Genomic DNA, 18,315 nt, shown 5'->3' with positions numbered 1-18,315 from the left:
ATCCCAGCACTTTAGGAAGTTGGGGCAGATGAATCACAAGGTCACGAGATCAAGACCATCCTGGCTAACATGGTGAAACCCCGTCTCTACTAAAAAATACAAAAAATTAGCCAGGCGTGGTGGCGGGCGCCTGTAGTCCCAGCTACTTGGGAGGCTGAGGCAGGAGAATGGCGTGAACCCGGGAGGCGGAGCTTGCAGTGAGCCGAGATCGCGCCACTGCACTCCAGCCTGGGCGACAGAGCAAGGCTCTGTCTCAAAAAAAACAAAAACAAAAACAAAAAAAAACAGTCATCCTTACTTTGCCCATTATACAGATGGAGTGTCCGAGGTATAACGAGGTTCTGTCGCTTGTCTGAGGTCACGTGCTTAGTGAATGACAGAGCTGGAACCAGAGTAAAGGGTTGTCTGAAGCCACAGCCGAGGTTGTTAAAGACTGTGACTCTTTGGGGCTATGATCAGCCTTTTCATCAACTATGATCAAAGTCATCTCGCAGACTGGGAAACTGAGGACCGATGAGGCAGCACCCTGACCTCATCATCACCTAGACCCGTTTCCCATTGAAGCCTTCATTCTGACCTCCTGTCTCCGTCACACATGTGACTCCATCTCATCACAGAGCATCGTAAAGTTTTGTGTGTGCAAGGACTCACCCTGGGAACTCCATACATGCAGATTCTGATCAGCAGGTCTGGGGTGGGGCCCAAGATTCTGCATTTCTGACCCACTCCCAGGCGATGCTCCTGTGGCCAGTCCCCACACCTCACTGTGAGCAGCAGGGCTGTGGAACGCCTTCCACCTCTTGCCCTGGCCCTGCCGCCCCATCCGTCAGTTCCCTGCTGGCTGAAACTGCTTCCCCAGCCACTGGACCTGGTCATCACCCTCTCAGCCTCCCTCTTGCCAGTGTCTTCAGCTCCCTGGCATTGGGGTCCATCTGTCACAGCTTCCTGGAAGAACCCCAGCCTTGGGTCAGCCCAGCTTTCACCCCCACCTTGCTCCTTCCATAAGGCTACTAAGCCCTGCTGAAGAAAGCCAGCCACCTGTGTAGATAGCACCTGTACAAAGTCAAGGTACTGGCCAGGCACAGTGGCTCACACCTGTAATCCCAGTACTTTGGGAGGCCGAGGCAGGTGGATCACCTGAGGTCAGGAGTTCAAGACAAGCCTGGCCAACATGGTGAAACCCCATCTCTACTAAAAATACAAAAATTACCTGGGCGTGGTGGTGCGTGCCTGTAGTCCCAGCTACTTGGGAGGCTGAGGCACGAGAATCACTTAAATCTGGGAGGCAGAGGTTGCAGTGAGCCGAGACTGCACCATTGCACTCCAGACTGGGCGACAGAGTGAGAGTCCATCTCAAAAAAGCAACAAATAAAAAACAAAGTCAAGCTACTGCCCTCACCTGTGCCTTCCCACAATTTCCCAGTCAGCTTACTCATCCTCCACAGATGCTGTTTTGAACCACCAGCCCACCGCCCCTCCCTTCCCTGCCCCCTTCCCCGGGGAAGTAGGAGCATTGTAAGGAATTCATTTCTCCCACTTCCTGTCACCCTGCTTCAGTTAACTCTGCCCTACCAGGCCTCTCTTTCTGCCAGGGACTGCACTCCACTGGGTACAGGACCCCAGACCCTCAGGAACTGGCTGCTGGCTCCATCACTTGTCCTCTCTTTCTGCCTCTCTCTCTTTTTTTTTTTTTTTTTTTTTAGAAGCAGAGTCTCGCTCTGTCACTCAGGCTGTAGTGTAGTGGTGCAATCATAGCTTACTGCAGCCTCCAACTCCTGGTCTCAAGCAATCCTCCTTCCTCAGCCTCCCAAGTAGCTGGAACTACAAGCACATGCCACCACTCCTGGCTAATTGTTTTATTTTTTGGTAGAGATAGATTCTTGCTATGTTGCCCAGGCTGGTCTCAAACTCCTGGCCTCAAGCCATCCCCCTGCCTTGGCTTCCCAAAGTGATGGGATTACAGATGTGAGTCACTGCTCTCGGCCTCTACTTCTCCCAACTGCTCCCACCACCAATGTTTAAACCTGCTCAAGTCTCACATCTTTAAAAACAAAAGTCCCTCCTATAGACCTCCCTCTGCCCCACATTCCCTCTCTTGCCAGGAGCCACTCTCCTCTTTTTAGCACACAACTTTGCATTCTCCACCTGTCCAGACCCCTCCTCTCCTCACCAGCTGTGCCCACTGAAACTGCCACCCACCCCAGACCATCAGGTACCCCTTCATGCTAGCACCAGTGACATCTTTCCACTGTACCCTGGCCCCCCAGCACCATTGTACACAGTCAGCCCCATCACCTCTCTCCAGTCTATGGCAAAGACCAAATTGACCTCTAACCCTTTGGCCTTGACCAACCCCAGTTCCCTCTCCAGTCTGCAGTCAGAGTGACCTTTTACACATGTAAACCTGCCTATTTTGCACCAGGGGTTGGCAAGCATTTTCTGGTCCAGGACAGACAGTGAATGTTTGAGGGTTCACAGGCCACACAGTTTATGGCAACCTTCAACTCTGCCTGTGCAGCAGGAGAGCAGCTGCAGATGCTGTGTGCACAAATGCACATGGCTGTGTCCCAGTAAAACCATTTATGGGTACAGAAATTTGAATATCATATAATTTTCATCTGACATGAAACATTACTCTTGATATTGTTATATTTTGCTAAAAATGTGTGAACTCTTTCTTCCTGGTACACCTATTGTAGAGGCTGTGGCTCTAGATTTGACCCGTGACTATAGTTTGCTAAGCTCTGTTTTATAGCCCTGGTTAATACCCTCAACATATTTCTACCATCCTCAGGAAAAGGCCCAAATTCTTCAGCCCAGCCCACAAGGCCTGGTGGGGACTGGCCCAGCCGTGAAGTCCAGCCTCCCCGTTATCCCAGCCAGGCTCTTTCTCTGGCCAGCACCACAGTCAATGTCTCAGGAATCTCTGTCTCTGACATCTACTTATCATGCCTGGCACTCTTCAACCATCCTTGCCTTCCCCTCAGGATCTGCACTGGACAGCACCTCTTCCTTTCCTTCCCTCGCTCCCTCAGCCTCCATCAGTACCTGCACTTACCTGAGCCTTCCTGCCCTCAGGAAGGAGGTGGAGAGGCCCAGCCCCCACCTCTCCACACATGCACACCCTCCCAAGTCCCACCCATCTCTAAGTCACCCCACGGCTCAAGCCTCAGCTGTTATGGGTTGAATTGTGTCTCCTCTAAAAATATATGTTGATGTCCTAATCCTTGGTGCCTCAGAGTGTGACCTTCTTTGGAAATAAGGTCATTGCAGAGGTAATTGGTTCAGCTGAGGTCATACTAGACTAAGGTAGTCCCTAAATCCAATACTATGGGGTCCTTTTAAGAAGACAGGAGAGGCCAGGCACAGTGGTTCATGGCTATAATCCTGGCACTTTGGGAGGCCACAGAGGATCATTTGAGCCCAGGAGTTCAAGACCAGCCTGGACAACATAGTGAGATCCCATCTCGATTAAGAAAGAAAAGTGGGGGAGGAGAGAAACCCAGAGAAGAGAACAAGTGAAGGCAGAGGCAGAGATTGGAGTGATGTGGCTGCAAGCCAAGGAACACCTGGGGCCCCCAGAGCTCAAGGAGGCAGGAAGGATTCTCCCTAGGAGCCTTCATGCAGGGCATGGTGCTGCTGAGCTTGACTCAGACTCCTGGCAGCCAGGGCTGTGGAAGAAAAAATTTCTGTTGTTTTAAGGCACCCAGGCCATGGTGCTTTGTTACAGCAGCGCTGAGAAACAAATACGCCCCTGGATGCCCCAGTGTCCTGCTTCCCTCAAACAAGTAGGGCCTCTTGCATCAGGGAACCCACTCACTGTGAGAGAAGAGACTTCTCAGCCAGCACCACTGTGCATTCAGCAGGTCTTAGGAGGCCGCTTCTCCCAGTTTGAGAAGCAACTGAGTCTCCCCTGCACACTTGGGAGGCTGGAGTGAGCCTGGAGAAGTGGATCCATGGGGCTGCTCTGGCTGCCCACCATGATTAGGCCACAGAGCCCCAGCCCCTTGGTTTCCTGAAGCCTGGTTTCCATGCAGCCTCTTTATCAGCTTGTTTTAATTTGGTTTCTTTCTGATCCACCTTGGCATGAAAAGAATCATAAAGAATTTCAGCCGGGTACCAGGAGCCCGGGACAAAGGAGTCCTCCCCAACCCTGGGAGTGGGAGCTGGGTGGCGAGGCTTTCCTCCCCGAGCCAGAGGAGCAGGGAGCAGTGAAGAAATTCTAAAGCACAATTGTAATCGAGGTGAGAGGAGATGCTCCTCTCATTTTGCTTTTCTGTTTTCTTGTTTTTTAAAAAATAAAATAAAATAACCACACTGCCTCCTCCAAATCTCAGCATTTCTTTTTTCCCAGCCATTTAAACTGAAACCTGAGTTTTAACTCCTTATACCTTGGACAGGGCTTGTCTTCTGTGGTTTTTCATTCCTTTCTGCTCCTAGTAATAAAACTTCTGTCTGGCTGGGCGCGGTGGCTCATGCCTGTAATCCCAGCACTTTGGGAGGCCGAGGCAGGTGGATCACTTGAGGTCAGGAGTTTGAGACCAGCCTGGCCAACATGGTGAAACCCCAACTCTACTAAAAATATATATATATATATACACACACACATATACAAAGATTAGCCAGGTGTGGTGGTGCACGTGTCTGTAGTCCCAACTACTTGGGAGGCTGAGGCAGGAGAATTGTTTGAACCAGGAAGGCTGCAGTGAGCCAAGATCGCTCCACTGCACTTTAGCCTGAGCAACAGGATGAGACTCCATCTCAAAAAAAAATAAATAAAAATAAAGTTCTGTCTTGTGTCGGTGCAGAGTTGTCCTCGGGTCGCCCTACTCTCCTCCCATCTATGTAGTGTCTCTCTCCCAGCTGGGCTCAGACACAGCTCCTGCATCAAGGCAAGGTCTGGGCAGCTCCCCAGAGGAATTTCTTTCTGGAGTGTGAAGCAAAAACAAGCAGAGAAGACCTACCGCAGAGCAGTCCTGAGGGCCCCAGGACAGGTCAGGGCGGGCAGGTATAGGGCAGGAACACGGATGGGGTCACATGGGCCTGAAAGGGAATCTCACTTTGCTGCCTCCTAGCTGGGTGACTTCAGGCCACATGCTCAACCTCTCTGAGCCCAGGACCCCTGGCTGTAAAATGGGAAGAAGAGTCCCTTCCCCTGTTGTTGACCTGGGAATGAATCAGATAGCGTGTGTCAAGTGTTTGGCTCACAAGCCGATGCTGCTACTGTGGTTGTTATTTAGGGAGGGATCTGCTTATTTTCTCAAGCAGTGGGAGTCCCGCTCACCCAGGAGGAGTAGCCGTCTTGGGCTCCCAGCCCTGTCCTGCCCTCATCTCACCTCGCTGGCTCCCTCAGCTCTCTCCTTTGCTTTCTCATCCAGCCAGACCTCTGTGGGGACCACTGGGCTGATGAATCACAGTTTAATGAAGTCCTTATCCTTGTTCATTGAGAGCACTTAATTGGCCCAGAAGGTCCCAGGGCCAACAGACGCTTTCCCCCAGCTGTCGCAAGCCAGAGCTGTCACCGTGATAGCAGCCCCCAGCTCGATAACACTGCCATCCTCTCATTGACCGCAGGGCCGGGGGATCAATCAGAGCCTTACAGGCTCTTCTGGCAAAGCAGGGGAGGCTCGGTGGTGGCCAGCAGGCCCTGAGACATCTCCTCCCCTTATGAAGCAAACCGCCCAGCAGCAGGTGCTTGTGCAAGCCCCAGGTTGTGCCTCAGCTGAGCAGCCGCTTTCAGGCACATCTGTATCCAGCCCTGCTCAGCCCTAGGAGGAACCAGAACCAATAGGAGACAGACCTTCTTCTTCTTTTTTTTTTTTTTTGAGATGGAGTCTTGTCACGCAGGCCAGAGCACAGTGACGTGATCTTGGCTCACTGCAACCTCCAACTCCCTGGTTTAAGAGATTCTCCTGCCTCAGCCTCTTGAGTAACCAGGATTACAGGCACACGCCACCATGCACCACTGATTTTTGTATTTGTAGTAGAGATGGGGTTTCACCATGTTGGCCAGGCTGGTCTCGAACTCCTGACCTCAGGTGATCCTCCTGCCTCAGCCTCCCAAAGTGCTGAGATTACAGGCGTGAGCCACCACACCCAGCCTATCTCCCATATTCTACAGTCGGTGTATTAGTCGGGGTTCTGCAGAGAAGCAGAACCAATGGGAGAGAGACAGATGCATGAGGTTCGTTATGGGACTTGGCCCATGTGGTTATGGAGGCCAGCCAAGAACACAAACTGCCACTTGCAAGCTGGAGACCCAAGAAAGCCAGTGCTGTAATTCAGTCTGGGCCCAAAGGCCTGGAAACCGAGAGCCCATGGGTGTAAGTCCTAGAGTCTGCAGGCCGGGAACCAGGAGCCCCAGCATCCAAGGCCAGGAGAAAACGGGCATCTCCTCCCAAGACAGCACGTTCCTCCTTCCTCCGCCTTTTTGTGCCATCCGAGCCCTCAGTGGATTGGATGGTTCCCTCTCACGCTGGCGAGGGCTCCGGCTACGTCCTGCGAGGGGAGAGGGCTTTCACCGCTCTGTCTCTGTCCGCTGTCTTTTTGTCTCTCTCTTTCTCTGTCTCTGTCTCCCTGTCTCTCTCTTCTTTACTCCGTCTGCTGATCCAAATACTGATCTCTTCTAGAAATACCCTCACAGACACACCCAGGCCATCCTTTACCAGCTGTCTGGGCAGGCATCCTTCATCCCAGTCAAGTTGACACCTAAAATTAACCATCACGTCAGAGTCAGGGGTTCCTCCCTGTTTTGTCCACTGCGGGTAGCCCCCCTCTACCCTGTGGTTCCCTAGAAGGCGGGGGGAACACACTGTGCCCAAGTCCCCCCCTCCTCCGAGGGACACAGAATCCTTCCCTATCCCAGTGTCTGTCCTCTGGGAGGGGACAAGTCCAGGGCCCTCCCCCACCTTCCAAGGATTCTGGAACCCCATGCTCAGCTTGCCTGGGCTTGCCTGTCCCCTCCCCAGTGCCTGCTCCAGAACCAATTCTGGATCTTCCCCTAACCCTTCCCCTCCTGAGGCTGCTGCCTCCCCTTCAAATGGCAGCCCTGTAGCCCCCCAGCCAGGAGCACAGCATCCTTCCCCAAGCACCATCCACAGAACAGGCTGTGCCTGTCACCAGCTCTCACCAAAGATGTGGGAGGGGAATTACAGCACAGGACGGAAACTGCTTAAAATAGAAAAACAGACATTGCTGTTCCTGAGGTGCCCTGCCAGTCCTCACCACGGGGTGCAGCTGACATCACCCTCCCTGGCCAGCCTGCTGCCACTACGTGGCCTTTGGCTGTGTCTTACATGGGGAGAGGGCTTTACCTCTCTGTCTCTGTCCCCTGTCTCTCTTTGTCTCTTTCTCTGACTCTGTTTCTCTGTGTGTGTCTCTCTCTATCTCAGCCTCCCTGTCTCTCTCTTTCTCCCTAGATCTCTCTGTCTCTCTGACTCTCTCTCTCTCTGTCTCTGTCTCTCATTTTCACCCCCACTCACCCCCAGCAGATCCTTAGGGCTGCTACCAGAAGGGAAATTCAACATTACAGCCACTTGATCATACCGAACAGTTGAGCTCTGTTTGCCTCAACCCTTTCCATGCCTGAGCCTCTCCTTCCGCAATCAAAAGATCCACTAAAGGGGCTGCCCAAGCCATCCAGCTCCTTCTTTCTGGGCCTCCAGTGTACTAGATTGGCCAGCACTTAGCAACAATTTTCATTAACATGGCCCAGATCAAAATTTAGGCCCTGCCCAGAAACACTCTGCCTCTGTCTATCTGAAGCAGGAGGAGGTAGACAGCCAAACTGTCCTCTTCTTACCCCAGGAATGAGAGACCCCAAGCCATCGGATACATACCCTGTTGAGATTCATGTTGTCAATGTGCCAAACTGTCCCAGCATTCTAGGTACTTAGCTGTGTAGCCTGGGGTAAGTTACTTTCTCTCTCTGGGCCCCGTTTTTCTCATCTGTGAACCGAGGTTTATGTTAGCACTGCCTCTGCAGTACTGTGAGGATCAGATGAGTGGATACGTTAAAGTCCTAGAGGGAGAGGAGCAGAAAAAAATAACTATTGGGTACTAGGCTTAATACCTGGGTGATGATAAAGAAAATAAAACTTAAGTCAGGTACGGTGGCTCACGCCTGTAATCCCAGCACTTTGGGAGGCCAAGGGAGGTGGATCACCTGAGGTCAGGAGTTCAAGATCAGCCTGGCCAACATGGCGAAACCCCGTCTCTACTAAAAAATACTAAAAATTAGCCGGGCATGGTGGCAGGTGCCAGTAATCCCAGCTACTTGGGAGGCTGAGGCAGGAGAATTGCTTGAACCCAGGAGACGGAGGTTGCAGTGAGCCAAGATTGCGCCATTGCACTCCAGGCTGGGCGACAGAGCAAGACTCTGTCTCAAAAATAAATAAATAAAAATAAAACTTAAAAAGTAAAATAAAATTACAGCAATGTGATTAAAAAATATAAAGTCCTTAGAACAGTGACATTTATTATAATAATAATAGTTATTATGTTAATTGCATAATGGTATATTGTCGTTATTTATTACCTGGTACATGTTCTTTTCCCTTTTGATCGCCCTGGACAGAGTTTTGCCTGATTTCTTGAAGAATCTTTGCAAAAGAAAACCCACAAATATAGTCAGTCTTTTTCTAGCAGGCCACCAGTCCAGTGGCCAGGTCCTCGAGCACCACCTAAGTCTTCCTGCTGCAGGAACAGGCCCAGTGTGTGCTCACAGGTGTCTGAGGACACACACACACACACACACACAGACATGCACATGCTCAGCACTTGCTGCCTCTCCTGCCTGCTGCCCAAAAGTCTGTGGGGAGAGGGAAGGAAATCTGGGTTCCCGAGCTCAGTGGCCCACTGCTATCCCTGGAACCTATGTTGGCCTCAGACATCTGGAGTGACACTGCAGGCAGCAGGCACACAGGGTCCCCTGACCCCCGCAGTGGACATGATGACCCACCTGCCTTCTCTACCCGAGCACAGTTCACTTGAGGAGAGGAGGCCTCATCCAAACATGTGTGTGCACAAATGTATGTGCACAGTCATGTATGAGTTTGCAGGGAGGTGGATTGCATGAGTTTGCATCTGTGTGCACAGCACGGCATGCATGAATGTGCGTTGTACCGTGGGTGGGTATGCATGAGTGTGCTCCATGTATGTGCACAAGTGTGCACATGTACACTCACACACACCCCCTTCCTCCATGGGAGCATCACCGCGTGCATCTCCAGGCATCTGATTTATTAACGAGGACAATACAAGGAGAGTGTGCCTATTATTTCTGGTGTCCGCATCAGCTCCTGACAGCTTTGTGGAATTGAAATATCTTATTTAATGCGAGTAAGAATCATTTTAAATATCAACTGTGACACTGAAGGACTCGAACCAAAAAGGGCATTGTGTGTTTCCATGTATGCTGGAGAAGATGCCACATTTGTTAGGCAGTTATTTTCCCCCCTGCTCCTCTCTTGTTGCTAAAAATCCAATTATCTGTCCTGGCTCTTTCTCTCACTGTTGTCTTACACCCTCCACCCTGAGCTCATCTCTTCATCTTCGAAGAGTGGACTGAGCCGCAGGGTCCTACCGGATTAAAATCAGGACAATCTGTGATGGGGATGACGAGAACGGGTGTGGATTCTTGGCGTATCTTCCTTCACTGCCCTCTTTCTGCCCCGAGCCCCAAGCCCAGCCCCTGAGGTGCTCTCTCCATCGCCTGCTGCTTTTGACCATTGAACTGGGAGAAAGCAAATCTTCCTCCACCCAGAAGATTCCTCAATACTCTGCAGCTGTCAAAAAGCCCGAGGAAGCTCCATGTACAGCTATGGAAAGATTTTTGAGATACATTGTCACTTGCACAAAGCAAGGAGCAGAACAGTGCATACAGGAGGCCATGTCTCCTGTTTATAATGGGGAGGGATTCTAAATGTGTATTTGCTTGCATTTGCATAAAGAAGTTCTGAAAAGACACTCAGGAAACTAATGACAGTCGTTTCCTCCCTGTGTGTGCTGGCGATCAGGATGACAGGGCAGCTGGGGGACAAGGGTGGGAGAGATGTTTTGCTGTGTACTTTTTCTTTTCTTTGAATTTTGAATTGTGAATATATTTCCTATAATAAATAAATAGAGAGAGGTCCTTTGAGAGGAACTGGGTGGGTGAATCCAGGTGTGTGCTGGCTCCCAGAGGCCACAACCCAGCAGTTCTTCCTCGTTGAATAGAGAGTGAGGTTGCAGGTCACCCAGCCACCGTCACTGTTCCTCTTCCCTGGAGGAGCCAGGTTCCTGCTCTTCCACCTTGAGGAGGCACATGGAGGTGATTGGGAGGTTGGGGGGTCAGAAGCCAAGGAATGTGCCAGGCAGGGGACTCCGTGCTCCCCTAGTGCTTGGCTGAAGCCCCTAGAGGATTCCCATTCTAGGGGGAGGGCCTCTGCCTCACCCTCTTAGTCCTCCTCTCTGAGCCTCCCCGCCAATGACTCTTATATTTGCCCCTTCACTTGGCAGGCATTTGTGGAGGCATTTGTATCCACGGCCTCTCTGGGTGCTCACATCAAAGATGGCCATCATTATTCCCATTTTACAGCCAGGGAAACTGAGGCTTGCAAGGTCCCATAACTTGCCTGGGCCACACATCTAAGAAAGAACAGAAGTGAAAGTCAAGTGTAAGTCCCCCTGAGGTGGAAGTCCTGGTGGCTTCTCCAACGCCAAACTTCCTCTTGAGTGGATCGGGTGGGGACCCTTCAGCTCCTGCCCTGCTGCTCATCTGGGAGCCATTTAATCCACCCCGACCCCCGGAGTGACCTGGATGGGGCTGGACTCAGCCAGTTTCCTGCTGGGCTGGCAGCTACGGGTGAGTGAGGCAGGCAGAGCTGGGGGCTGAGTGTGTCTTGGTGGCCCAGGAGGGAGCGCGTTGGGGATAATGAGTGCTGTTACTGTCATTATCAGAGATGCTTACAGTGCGCTGGACTCGCAAACCGAGAAGCTGGCCAAATGCCTCTTCCACCCGCCTGAGAGGCAGGGAGACGAGAACTGCAATTTGGGTGGAGTGAAGTGGGTTTCCCTGGTAGGAAAGGCAGTGGGCGGAACTGTTACTTTAAATAATGTTGCCTACAAGCCAGAAATAGGTCTCCCAGGCAGGGAGCACCAAAGAGACAGCCCAAAGAGACGGAGGCGGAGGAGCGGGAGAGAAGTTGTACCCGCACTGCTGGGGCAGGGAGTACCTGCCCTCGACCACAGAGGGGGACAGATGGCGGCCTGGGGGAGGGGAGGGGGCCAGCAGCCCATGGGCCTTCCTCATGGCCCTAATTAGGCCCTAACTGGGACCTGGGGGTTCATGGCTGAAGCAAATAGACATAGTCCTCGCTACTTGGAAGGTTGAGGCAGGAGGATCACTTAAGCCCAGGAGTTTGAAGTTACAGCGAGCTAGGATCTCACCATTGCCCTCCAGCCTGGGTGACAAAATGAGAACCTGTCTCTAAAAAATAAAAAAAATAAAAAATAAACGGGCTTTTATTAAAGTTTAAATTTTACCATGCTTCACTGACATCAGCAAACAAATCCAGATCCAATGAGCCCCTGATGCCTTTTTTATAATGTATGCTTAAATTATGTGCACAATGTGCATCTTTTTATTTTATTTTTAAAATAAAAGCAATATATGCGTACGATAAAGAAAATTCTGATGGCATAGAAAGACATAAAATCAAAAAATAGAAGTTTCTTCCCTCCCCATCCCAGGTATCTCTCCCAAAAGGGAGATAACACATTCTGGAGTATCCATCTTAAAAAATTTTATGCCTATCCCAATTGTGTTTGTGTGGTTATAAGTGTGTGTGTTTGTGCTTGTGTATTTGTATACACACAATACACAGAAATATATATATACTATTTCAATTTACCCAAATGGCATCACAGCAAATACTATCATGTCATCACACTATTCTTTACTTTTTTTTGTTTGTTTGCATTTTTGCAACAAACTTAAATTATTATTGGTTTTTTTGAGACAGAGTCTTTGTTGCCCAGGCTGGAGTACAGTGGTGCAATCTCAGCTCACTGCAACCTCCACCTCCTGGGTTCAAGCGATTCTCCTGCCTCAGCCTCCCGAATAGCTGGGACTACAGGCGTGCACCACCACTCCTGGCTAATTTTTGTGTTTTTAGTAGAAACGGGGTTTCGCCATGCTGGCCATGCTGGTCTCGAACTCCTGACCTCAAGTGATCTGCCCACCTCAGCCTCCCGAAGTGCAGGGATTTTTATTGGACCAGTTTGTACGATGTAAAACATTAAGGGTTTGGTAGCCTGTAACAATGAACAGCAACCGATAAGAATATATTATCATTCTTGTCCCTAACAGTCAACTATGAGATTGTTTAGCATCTTGCTATCGCGTGCTTTTATTCGCAAACCTTCCCCTCCTCCCCAGCTCTTACTTTCCCTCCATGCTCTGTGTGTCTTGGCCACCTTCCCACCTCCTCTCATAACATGTGTTCATTCTATGGTTGCTGCATCATTTATTGATCCAATTCCATTTTGATGGACATTTAGTTTGCTTCCAGCTTTTGTTTGTGTGTCTCTGCAATGGCAAGCAAATGCTACAGTGAACATCCTTGCACATATTTTTTTGTCACATAGTTGCTAGTGTATCTAAAAGACCAGCTCGCTGGGAGCAATGGCTCACGCCTGTAATCCCAACACTTTGGGAGGCCGAGGTGGGTGGATCACCTGAGGTCAGGAGTTCGAGACCAGCCTGGCCAACATGGTGAAACCCCATCTCTACTAAAAATACAAAAATTAGCCGGGCATGGTGGCAGGAGCCTATAATCCCAGCTGCTTGGGAGGCTGAGGCAGGAGAATTGCTTGAACCTGGCGGGTGGAGGTTGCAGTGAGCCAAGATCACGCCACTGCACTTCAGCCTGGGCAAAAGAGTGAGACTCCATCTCAAAAAAATAAAAATAAATAAATAAAAGGCCAGCTCCCAGGAGCACAACCTCTGAGTCAAAGAGCTGGCATATTCGAATTTTCATAGACTTTTTCCCAAAGGCTGGACCAATTTCCAGTACCACTAACGGTCCTGCGGGTATACCTTCCCCTCTCCCCCACTCCTGCCAACACTGGGTTTGACCACACCTGAAAATCTTTGACGATCTGCTAGGCAAACATGGTCTTGTCGTCTTGATTTGAATTTCTTTCACTATGACGGAAGTTGAGCATATTTTCATGAGTTTATCAGCCATTTCTATTTCTTTTCCTCTCTCTGGTGCTTTTTAATAATATCTGATTCCATTTCCAAAGGCAGAGAGCTTTTCCAGCCCATCTCTTCTTCCATCTCCCCTCTAGGGTCACCCTATCACTTTAGAGAGCCAGACAGTTCCCCCACAGTGGCCTCCCCTTGCCTCAGGAGAGAGGGCAAGCAAGCAGGAGAGAGGGCTGAGGGTGGATTTGAAGATTAGGTGAAAGGAGGAAGAGAGATTTGCCTGAGCTTGGGCACTGCTCTCTCCCCGCCACCACGCTGCGCACAGTAGCAAGAGACAGATAAGAGCTGCAGCCGGTGACAGAGATAAGGGGCTTGGGCAGCCAGAAGGTTCTGGAAAATGCTGCAGAGCCAGAGCGAACTTGGCACGTGGCCGGTTGTGAGTCAGGCCTGCATGGACCCAGGATGGAGGGTGGGGCCCTTGGGATGTGCCCTCAGCTTCACAGCCAGGCTTGGAGTCTGAAAGGCTCTGTGGGACTTGGCCTCTTACAATGTGTGAAACTTACAGGTTACTGACAAGATATTTCTGAGCCTCAACTTCTCCACCTCTAGAAGGAAGGTGCTAGTAGGGTTAGTGTGGAGATTAAATCACAGGCTCTCAAATGCTGACCGATGACAGTTTGCAACTGTCCTCATAAAAGTCAGGCTAGGGTAGTGGGCTTTGTGTAAAATACAAGTTTAAAAATTTGTTAAATATTGGCTGGGTGCTGTGGCTTACGCCTGTAATCCTAGCCGTTTGGGAGGCAGAGGTGGGAGGATCGCTTGAGCCCAGGAATTCAAGACCAGCCTGAGAAACATAGAAAGAGCCCCTTCTCTTTTTTCAAAAACTTTTTTTTAAAATATAAAGAAGCAGAAAAAGTTTTAAAAATGCCTTTATGCTGAGATTAGGAGTTTTTTGTCATCTCAGAAATGTCCTTTTTAAATTAAATGCTGACCATTTCTATTTATTTTTCTCTCCCTGACACTTTTTAATATTATCCCTTTTTAAGTGTTTTTGTTGTTGTTGCCTGATTATTTGTCTGTTTGCTTTCTGGTTGGTTGGTTTTAATAATCTTGGCAAAGGAAGAAGTTCACAGTCTCATATTGGTCCCACTTTTTTAAGTGTTACTGGTTCATGATATTCAATAGGCTGGGAACTGCTGTGTGAAATGAAGAAACGTATGAAAAGTACTTAATACGGTGTCTGATGCAGAGATGGTGCTCCAGAAGGGGTGGTTGTTGTTTCATTCTTGGGAAGATGATGATGATGATGGCAGGCCCTAGCCAGATCTCATGTATTAATAAAACAAAACTGGCATCTCCCGGGAATAAGGCTGCTGCATCCCAGGGTTGGCACACCTAGAGATACCCTAGAGGCAGGCGTCAAGGAACTTGTCCACCAGGTCAGCTGGGCAAACCCTAGGATACCCACGAATTGGGGAGAGGTGTCCTAGGACATCCCTTCTTCCTCTGAGGGTCCTGTGGGACCATTGCCTAGGGATGGGAAAGGTGGCCACCAAGGGTGAACCAGGAGAACTAGCCCCTGGTCCCCAGTCCCCTCCATCCACTCCTGTCTCACTGTCAGAAGCTCCTCTCACTGACCTGCCTCCTCCTTGCCTCTCAGCCAGGTGAATGTACATACACCTGTTCCCAGCCTCCTGCCCCCCAGTGCCAGAGTCTGCTGCTCTGCTGGTTACAAGTGTTTCTGGAGTGGGCTTTCAAGGGGCCAGCCTGGAATCCCACATCCTGTCCCCAGAGCCCACGGAACACTAGCCTGTCTTGTTCAGAAGGCTCTGCCCAACCCCGCCAGCCCAAAAGCTGCAGTGCAGCTGTATTATTAGTCCGTTTTCATGCTGCTAATAAAGACATACCTGAGACTGGGCAATTTATGAAAGAAAGAGTTTTAATGGACTCACCGTTCCATGTGGCTGGGGAGCCCTCACAATCATAGCAGAAGGCAAGGAGGAGCAAATCACATCTTACATGGATGGCAGAAAGCAAAGAGAGAGGACTTGTGCAGGGAAACTCCCCATTATAAAACCTTCAGATCACGTGAGACTTACTCACTATCATGAGAACATCATGGAAAGACCCACTCCCATGATTCAATTATCTCCCACCTGGTTCCTCCCACAACACTTGGAATTATGCGAGCTACAGGATGAGATTTGGGTGGGCATCAGGGGTTGTCTGTAATTTTAAGAAAGGAATGATACTGAGCATTTGGGAAAACATGTAAATTTCCCTGTCTCTGTCACCTCCATCCATTTCAGCTAATATTTATAGCACAGTCCTCTGCAAAGACAAAAAAAAATGCCCCCACCTTTCTCAGTCATGTGAGTCCCAGGTCAGGGAGCATAGCTGCTTCCAACAGAGCTGACACAGCCTTAGGGTCAGGGTCAAGGATTCGGGCGCAGCACCTTCCCTGCTTGGAGAAGGGCAGGCTAATTCCCAGGCAGCTGAGCAAAGGCCTCATTGGCTTTGGGAGGAACCCTCCTATTTATTGATAAAGACCTTTGTGTGATCCTATGACATGGCCAGAGAGTCAAGAGTTCCCTGGTACTCTTATTCCAAAAGAGGGTGACCTGGCGACCTCTCACCTCTGAGCCCAGTCTGACCTCTGTACCCCTGCAGCTGCCTGACTTGCTCACTGGCTGTCTCGTCTGTCCCGTAGATACATGATCACCAGCCTGGACCGCACCCACGCTGGCTTCTACCGTTGCATCGTGCGGAACCGAATGGGGGCCCTGCTGCAGCGGCAAACCGAGGTCCAGGTGGCCTGTGAGTACAATGGGGACCCAGCAGCAGGGGGGCAACTGTGGTGCTGGGGTGGCACCCACCAGTCACGTCCTGGGCAGAGCCAGATCCTGTCATGGCCATTAACACCCACTGAGTGCCCATGGTGCCCCTTCCAGCCAGTGACCTCATTTTACAGTTGGTAGAACTAAGGTCCAGAGAGGTAGCAGGCCCTCTTCAAGGTCATGCAGCTGTAAGTCTCATGCACATCTGCTGACCCTGTGACCCCATGACATGTCCCAAGAGCCAAGAGCATCCTGGTGCTTTTCATTCATTTTAGACAAGGGTGGCCTCGTCTGTGTCCTTTAAATGGAACCAGCTGATTTGTGTTTCAAAAAAGGGCCTTGCACCTGCTTCCAGTGCCGCCTCTGTAGTCCCCCTCACATCTGGGAAGGGGCATCTTCAGAATGGCCACTCTGAGTCTCGCCAGCTACAGCCCTCTTCTCAGCAGACTTCCCCAGGCCTCCATGACTTTTATTTTGTTTTTGTTTTTGTTTTTGTTTTGAGTTGGAGTCTCACTCTGTCATCCAGGCTGGAGTGCAGTGGTGCAATCTTGGCTCACTGCAACCTCCACTTCCGGGTTCAAGTGATTCTCCTGCTTCAGCCTCCTAAGTAGCTGGGATTACAGGCATGTGCCACCATACCCAGCTAATTTTTTGTATTTTTAGTAGAGATAGGGTTTCACCATGTTGGCCAGGCTGGTCTCCAACTCCTGACCTCAAGTGAACTGCCCACCTCAGCCTCCCAAAGTGCTGGGATTACAGGTGTGAGCCACCGCGCCCAATATGACTTTCATTTTCCGTCCTCCAACTCGCTCAACCCTGGAGCAATAACAGCCTGGAGGTCTCCGTGATCTTCCGGGGGTGCTGGGAGGTGCCTCATGGTGAGTGCTGAAACTCCAAGGGGAAGGGGAGAATGAGGAATAAATCAGGGTTCCCAGAAAGGCTGGGGGGCAGAGAGTGAAGTGGGAGGCCCTCAACAAGCCTTTGTGGGTAACGGCCTTCTCCCCCGTGCCGCCAATTCCAGAGGATCTCCCTCCAAAGAGGAAGGGAAGACAGCTTCAGAAGAACCCCAGGGCATCTCAGGGGCCAGGGTCCTAGAGCACCAACCGACACTCTTCCCCCAAGACCCAATGTCGCCTTCCCAGCCCTGTCCCCGCTTCCTCAAATATCTGCTGTCTTCTAGAAATGAGGCTTATTATGGGCTGTTGCATTCTGGGTTTTCTTAGAAGTCCCACGTTGTACTGTGGGACATAACAGGGTGGCAATCCTTAGAGAGGCCGGAATTTTTTTTAAGGCACCCTCTCATCTGGAGCACATGGGGGCATGCTTCTAAATTAGCACAAGAGAGAGCTTGCTACTTAAGGAGAAGTGCAGGAGAGAAATCTAAAAGAAAATCTCAAGTGAGGCAAAGAGTGTTTATGATAATTACGGAAAACAACCATAATCAAAAGTGGAGGATGGATTGTCCCCATAAATCAGCACTAACGGCAACTCAACTTACTCCAAGGAGCAGAAAAAGCCCTGAATTAAAGTGATGGATCTCAGGCAGCTGTCAGCGGCTGGAGGGCTCCCTGGGAGTTTCGCTTAGTCAGTGCTGAGAGTCCAGGGGGCAGGGGGAAGCTGTGGCTGGGCCTCTAGAGAGACTGCATATGTGTGTGTGCACGAGTGTGTGTCAATGTGTGTGCATGGGTGTGTGCAAATGTCTGTGTCCAGGTTGGTTGGCTTTATTGTTCACGTGTCTGGGAAAGAATGAGTGTGTATATGTGCGGGTGTGTGTACAAGGATATTTGTGTGTGTGTGTGTTTGCATGCATGCATGCATGTGTGCTTGGGTATATGTTTCTGTTGCCAGTCTGCCTCTCACCTGTGTATTTGAGAGATCGTGTGTTGTAAGCATGAGTGTGAGTGAGTGCAAATGTGTGCCCTTGCATTGCATGTATTCATGTCTGTGCATTCGAGTATGTGCAAGTGTGTGCACATACATGTATTGGTTATGTGTTCAGATGTGCATGTCTGGAGTAATCTGCCTCTTTGTTTACCTGTGTGTGTGTGTGTGTGTGTGTGTGTGTGTGCGTGCACACACAGTCGCAAATGCCATCCAGGATGCCATTTAGTCCAGGCTGTGGTGTGGGGGTAGGTGGTAAGTTCCAAGCCCTTGGCTCATTGGAGACAGTGGACACTTTCTGGAGTTGAGAGCCCCCGAGGTGAAATGACACAGCCTCCCTGGGGTTGGCTCTGCCAATCAAAAAGAGAAAGGAAGGGAGGTCAGTGTTTCTGTGGCTGAAATGCTTCT

The 18,315-nt window shown here is 50.4% G+C and overlaps 1 protein-coding gene across 2 annotated transcripts in view; it reads left to right on the top strand.

Annotated features, from left to right (window-relative positions):
- The window catches only part of SDK2 (sidekick cell adhesion molecule 2), a 314,055-nt gene that overhangs the window by 157,882 nt on the left and 137,858 nt on the right, over nucleotides 1-18,315 (top strand). For both annotated transcript variants that reach the window (XM_054457341.2, XM_054457340.2), the window contains exon 3: nucleotides 15,900-16,006. In XM_054457341.2, coding sequence (XP_054313316.2) covers nucleotides 15,900-16,006 — 107 coding nt within the window. The remainder of the gene's footprint in view (nucleotides 1-15,899; nucleotides 16,007-18,315) is intronic.

This window comes from Pongo pygmaeus, chromosome 19 (genome assembly GCF_028885625.2).
Source record: "Pongo pygmaeus isolate AG05252 chromosome 19, NHGRI_mPonPyg2-v2.0_pri, whole genome shotgun sequence".
In the NCBI taxonomy this organism is placed as follows: Eukaryota; Metazoa; Chordata; class Mammalia; order Primates; family Hominidae; genus Pongo; species Pongo pygmaeus.
Note: the sequence above shows the minus strand (reverse complement) of the source record. Positions and strands in the feature narration are given on the sequence as shown.